At 37.1% G+C, this 7,058-nt stretch overlaps 1 protein-coding gene across 1 annotated transcript in view; it reads left to right on the top strand.

Moving 5' to 3' along the window:
• The window catches only part of LOC106883728 (macrophage mannose receptor 1), a 299,961-nt gene that overhangs the window by 93,713 nt on the left and 199,190 nt on the right, over nt 1-7,058 (top strand). Inside the window, exon 2 of the mRNA XM_052968739.1 lies at nt 5,137-5,297. Coding sequence (XP_052824699.1) covers nt 5,137-5,297 — 161 coding nt within the window. The remainder of the gene's footprint in view (nt 1-5,136; nt 5,298-7,058) is intronic.

Below are 7,058 nucleotides of genomic sequence, written 5' to 3'. Positions count from 1 at the left end.
AATAAAACTGTTTTAAATAATACATGTAACTCCTACCAAATTTGTTGAGTGCCCTTTTCTTTCGTCTGTCCACTTGCTCGTACACACACACACACACACACACACACACACACACACACACACACGCACACTCACACACATATAAGGATGCATGGCCTACTGGTTAAGGTGTTACACTTACGATCGCAAGGGCGTGGTTTCAGTTCCTAGACCTGGTGGTGCGTTGTGTTCTTGAGGAAAACACTTCATCTCTCGTTGCTTTGCGATTTCTTCGACACCTGACACGTGGTAGACCGTGCACCAGTTCAAACAACGTCGATTTGATGGAAAGAGTGATCTAATGTGCGACACATATATTTAACCACTATAAACAAACCATTTGTGCAGCTCGTTCGGCAAGAGATGAATACTCATACGTTGTCCTCGATGGGAGAGTCCTTCATATGTATATGTTTTCAGGAAAATTTCTATCAATTAGAGCAACTGCAGCGAAGACTTCTCATGTTGGCTCGTAGTAAACGAAGTTGTGCTTAATTCCAAATCAGACGTGACCGAACCAGATCAGACAATGATGAAAGGCATTCTAGTCATGACCATCTCGTCACTTTGTATATCATGAACTTCATTATCCAATATTTACGACAGACAAGATTGTTGTAAGATGGTAGGGTGTTATATGAGGGAGGTTATCTATTATTTCCTGCAGTTCGAACAATTACGTAAAAGCTTTCCTTTCGAATACTAAGATTATCTCTTTTAATTAAAGGCATGTCAGCTTCGAATAGTTCTTGAATCTTGTGATTATCATTCTTTACCAAGCAGAGAGGTTTTAATTACCATTTGGTAATTATGATACATTCTCTAGAGGCGGGGATAATTTTAATAATATTAAGATGGTTAACACCTGGAAAGCAAAAATCTGGATGGTGAAATAATTTCTGAAGGAGAACAGTTGAAGTTGAACTGAGAGACAGGCACAAACAAGACTCTAAACACCAATCTGAATGAAGTTGAATTATCGAAGTTTAATTTCCCGATTGGGTAGAAGAAGATTAAATAAAATTATGATACCTCTTCTTCAAAATATTTTCCTATGTTCCAATTTTACAAATTGCAACAATAAAGGCGGTGAGCTGGCAGAATCGTTATCGTGCCGAGCAAAATGCTTAGCGGCATTTCGTCCGTCTTTACGTTCTAAGTTCAAATTCTGCCGAGGTCGACTTTGCCTTTCATCCTTGCGGGGTCGATAAAATAAGTACAAGTTGTGCACTGGGGTCAAAGTAATTGACTACCCCTTCCCGCAGAATTTGAGGCCTTGTGTCTATAGTAGAAAGGAATATTATTGCAACAATAGATAAATAAATGAATAAATAAATTGAAAAATAATAATTATTCATGAGTAGTACCTAAATGTAATGTGCGCCTGAGGAGTGAGTGACGAATCTAAAGAAATTCAAGAAAAGCTAAGCCATCCTCCTACTACAACAAAATAAAAGAGATTATAAATCGAAGTACGAAATTCCTGTTTGCACACAAAGATTTTCCGGAAACTATATTGAAGAAAATTATTCGTTGTTTTTGCCTAGTACCAGATTAGAACTGATTGAAGACAAGACGGTTTCATGACTAGAAAGTGTTTGATCATAGTTGTTTGTGATCAAAGTTATTTCCTCTGTCCTTTTTTATGCAGACAGAGCATATCGAGGACGTTTCTAGAACCACTTCTTTTTGAGAAGTATGTGCTTCTCAAGGAATTTTCATGGAAGAATACAAAATGGGGTTTCCTGTTGCCTTCGTTCGACTGTTCATTTCAGTAGATACCATCATGTTATCTGTGACTATTTCTAAAAATGGGAGAAGATAAAATAAAAAACAATTTGATTTCTGTACTTAAATGGTATTTTATTCTTAGGCCACAAAATAGTGAAAATTAAAGATGATTTTACTAGGATTTGAACGCAAAGCTGAAATAGATACTGCAAATTACATTACTAACGCTCTAATAACCCTACTAATTCGGCGCCTTGCAACTGGAATAGAACTAACCAATATATATTTCGCTTTTTAAACAGAAGGGTTTAATTTGAGAGAGATTTGACATCTGTTTCTAGAAACCTCAAACTCTTATCCTGCCTAAAATTCTCAGACGCTTTACCGTTCCTAGCAATCTATTGCTCTTTGTTATAGAAATATTATCCATTTCCATTAGTTTAAGAAAGTTGCTTACTTAAATATATTCCATGTTACCCAAATTGTGACACCGGATTTAATTACTCTCCCCAACCACCAAAAGAATGTTTCTCTGCGGCTGTTTTGTTGATATAAAATTTAAAATAAATATATACACTAACAAACAAAACAAAGCTATTGTAATTTTTGTTCTTATTGATAACTTACATTTAAAAAATTTTCTGTTTTTGACAATGTCGTTTATTGTTATTACTTTTTAACTGTTGCAATACAGTTAAGAGATGGTGGAAATATATCCGGTTCAACAAACTGTACCAAATTGCAATTTTGCAAAACAGCAGTATTAAATGCTTTTCTGTAAATCGGTTCGAGGCCTTAGCTTTTAAATATGTTTTAGTGAGAGCATAAACCGCGTACGGCTATAACACTTTTGCAGGGTCTTCAAGATTCGGAGATCATTACTATAGGGTTGCTGTGATTTAAAGTCATGCACCAGGGCATAGAGTTTATTGAAACCGGAGACCTGGTCTAAATACTTGGAAAAGAATGAATTCCGCTAAAGGTATCCAGTGGCTAGATGATATTTAATCGGGCGACGGATTAAGCCGCCCAAGAATTGATATTATCCCTCCGGAAGGGATTCTATGCAATTAACATCAACACGATTTAAATCACAAGCTGGGGAGAACTCGAGGTTATGCCAAAAGAAATGTGTTCAAAATGCAGCACAGTGAGATCGAACCCGAGATGCGAAACGAACTTTTCATTTCCACGACAAAATGAAGTTACTTTGTCTTCTCTTTTCATGGCAAAACTATATCACTTTAAAGACAAACATTTTCACTTCAAGTCTTTAAGTGATCCACACTGTTGCTAATCTTACATTAATGTGTGTGTGTGTGTGTGCATGTGTGTTAGCGTGTGTATGTGTGTGTGTGTGTGTGTGTATGTTTTGTGCGAATGTGTGTATGCGTGCACGTGGGAGTGCGTTTGAATGCAGATGTGTGTGTGATATGTATGTGTGCATGGCGCACAGGCACAACAGAAGTGCATGTCAGCGCGTAGGAGTGCGTGTGTGCATGTGTAAGCGTATGTACGCGTGCACACGCGTTTTGTGCGTATACATGCGGGTGTGCGTTTACATGTGTGTGTGTGTGTGTGTGTGCATGACGCCTAAACCGTTTCCGTATGCGACTCTGTATTAGTAACATGTACCATGCTTTCGATAATTGTTTTAGATGCCTCTGTAGCTCTGATCAAGCATAGACAGCTTCCTAGCCTTGATCCAGTGGCACAACCACAATGTGACAGAGAAGAGAGAGAGAGAGAGAGAGAGGGAGGGAGGGAGGGAGGGGGTGAGGGAGAGAGAGAGAAAGCAAAAAAATATGTATCAGCATCCAGCTGGTACGCATTAAAGCTGAGTAAACTGTAGAAACGTTAAATGAAGAAACTTGTTCAATGACGCAGCTTGATGTACGACTTAAGAACTGAACCCACAGATTTATGATCCGGAACTGAATACTCCTTTGTCACTAAGCCACGTGCTTTTGCAAATGTTTCAATAACTCTAAGGTTTAGCTTAAATGTTTTTTACGCAATTGTTTTCTATGCATTTATTTCCGTAATCCTCTTCTGCACCACAATTCCTCATTGCGATGTCTTTGCAGGAGAGACAAACTTTATCTAATTACTCCATTTATTAATCAACCATACCTTTATTAATATATAATTGCTCGGGAGTAAGACAGCTGAATAACTAGAAATATTAAACAAAATACTTTGTGTATATTTGATCCAGTACTTTACATTCTAAATTGAAATCCTGCCGAGATCCATCTTATCATTCAGCTTTCTGGGGCGAATAAAATAGGGTCTGTCTAAAGAGATAAATTGGCAGAATTGGCTGTAGTTGCTTTGACTCTTTGCGTTTTGAACACGCTTGCGATGACACTGGTTACCTTTCATCTCAAAGGAGTGCATCGTTAGCGTGAAGAGGGATGATTTAGATGGACAAGTACTAGTTTTCCACATAAACCTTTAAATCATGTCCATACGGTTTCCAGGTGCTAATTTTATTCAATCCTGTTCGTCAGAGGCCTTAGAGATTGCTATGGTAAAATTCTAGTAAAATACTGAGATCCTTCTAATCGACAATACCGCCACCTTGTGTCAGTGCTGGAAATCAATATATCAGTACTTTTATTGCAAGCACTGTAAAGAAAGTGAAGCGAAACAGCTTCCACTTGAGATTCACACATCTTTATGTTTTCACCTCATTTATACTACAGATTATCCTGGAAAGGTTTCGCGTTCCGCATTCTTCTTTTCTTCCATAATCATATAAGGTGCAGTGAAAAAAGGAGAAGAATGCGTTTTAAAGTCTTGGGTTGTATATTTATGTGTTCCTTAAATCGAATCGGAAATCCTGGTTTGAGCTATTGCTCTTCAATAGAGTCACTAATGCTTGCCAGAAAGGTAGGCGCCACACAACTCTGGAGCTTTTTGTGTCTTGCCAAAAACTATATGCTGTTGTTATTGTTGTTATTGTTTAACCCAGATCAACCCTCTATTCATTGCAAATATTCTACAGAACATATATTATCAGAACCTAAGTCTGAGGACTACCTAGTGTCCTACAATCTTTGATGACATCACGGAATTGTCGGACCGTCATTAATCACTAATGTCACATCCCAAACCTACTGTAAAGTACCTAGTCTACAACACCAGTCCGTAACGCTTGGCATGAGGCCCTTACTGGGTGCAGTCAGCATGAACAAGCTGAGCCCAGATCTTATATCGAGCAGAGTCGTTACTCTCTGGAGAAACTTAAACAAAACCCGAGACCGAAATACACAAAAGTATGGAGTTTGAGCCTCATCATAAGTAACAAATATTGCCGCGTTTTCTTTTCTTTTTAACTGACCTGCTTCAATATCTTTTCAGATGCTCATGGACATTTTTGCCCAAAGGACTGGATCTACAGACCAGATAGCAACTCCTGTTATTTGATTACTACTATGGTACGTCGTCCATGGCTGGAAGCACAGCTGGCATGTGAAGCAAACGAAGGATATTTACTAAAGATTGATGATGAAGATGAACGAGTAAGTAACATATATGCATATTTGCATGCACACTAGTTTCATGATGACGACGGTGAGGTGGCAGAGTTGTTAGTGTGCTGAATAAAAAGGATACTTTGTTATATACAAAATACAAAAATTCGTGGATCGCCACGACGTATAAAAAAATTAATGGCTCCTTATTGGTTGAATTTTTTTTATAAATCATTCTTTAAAGGTTCGTAAGATTTTTATAAATTTCTCTAAAAAAGTTATAACAATTTTCGTATTTGGCATTGAATATTCCAATCTGTGAGGAAATTTTCAATAAATTCTGACAAAAAGATCAAACTTAAAAAAAAAAAGACTATTCTACGTTCTGGTTTAAATATCATGAAGATGAACTTTGCTTTTATCTTCCGAAACAAATAATACGTGACTTCTTAGGACGCTAGAGATCGGGATGAGACGACTGAGCGCAGTTGTTTGGACGCTGGCGATATGGCACGGCTGACTGGACATTCAGCCTGTTTTAGTAACAGTACTGTTTGGCACTGAAGGCAAACACACACGCGCTCACACACACACACATCTACGCAGCGGAGGAATATACGCATACGGACAGAGTCTGAGAGACAGAGAGAGGAGGAAAAAGAAGGAGAGAAGGGGGAGAGAAACATCAAAACGAGATAAACATTACATTAGCTATCAAATAAGTCGGGGGCCAATCAGCGACGCCAGATAGGTAGGGCCAAACCGGCAGCGACGAAATGCCTCATACACCTACAGATATATCAATAGGTTGACTCAAAACAGGGATATCAGAGAAGTATTGTTTTCCAAAGTATATTAAGGGCTTTAAATGAAGTGAGTTAGTTGCAGTTGGAAACTGAAATCAATTCGTGTTCTATGAATACGAAAACCTAAAGAAGAAAGAAGTGTTATGATAACGATGGTGCTGAATAGAATGAATGACGATGCTAGTGTTGTTACTAGTGGTGATACGATCATATATTTATATAGAAACTTCAATAAATAAGGAATTTTTTTTCTTTTTTTTATCTACAGGAAAAGCGTAATGAAATGTTTAACATTAAAAAAATAAAATAAATAAAGAATATTTTAGTAAACAACATATTATAGAACCTTTTTCTCTCTAAATACATGCATATTTTCACACACACTTGTGATATATGTATATATTATAGTATATGCATTACAGTATATTACATATATATCATATATTATTTATATATTGTAAATAATATATATATCTGTATTATATTTGTTATATATATTATATATATAGACACTCACACACATACATATGTGTATGTGTGTACATGCGCGCGCGCATGTGTGTGCGTGTGTGTGCAGCATGCAGACATTGATTTTCAAAACAAAAGCACAACTGAATTAGATTTCAAATTTTCAAGCCAAAACACAAACCAAGAGAGAGAGGGGAAGAAGAGAGAGAAAGATGGGAAGAGGAGAGAGAAAGATGGGAAGAGGAGAGAGAGAGAGGGGGAGTGAGAGGAGAAAGTGTGGGAGACACGAGGAAGAGGAAAAATAGAGAGGAAGAACCAGGGAGAATATTTCACTTAGATATTTAAAAGAAAAAAATATAGGATTCTAGAGTTACATGTCGCAATATATTAAAGCTTTGCTTTTCTGTTTATAATTATTAATGTTGCTTTTTTCTCTTCACACTTTTTGTCAGTTTTAAAATCGTGTGCCTGTGCATGTACACATATACCTCTATACATATAGAGACACACATACACACACACATAACTAATATGT

Source organism: Octopus bimaculoides, chromosome 6 (assembly GCF_001194135.2).
Source record: "Octopus bimaculoides isolate UCB-OBI-ISO-001 chromosome 6, ASM119413v2, whole genome shotgun sequence".
Classification (NCBI taxonomy): Eukaryota; Metazoa; Mollusca; class Cephalopoda; order Octopoda; family Octopodidae; genus Octopus; species Octopus bimaculoides.
Note: the sequence above shows the minus strand (reverse complement) of the source record. Positions and strands in the feature narration are given on the sequence as shown.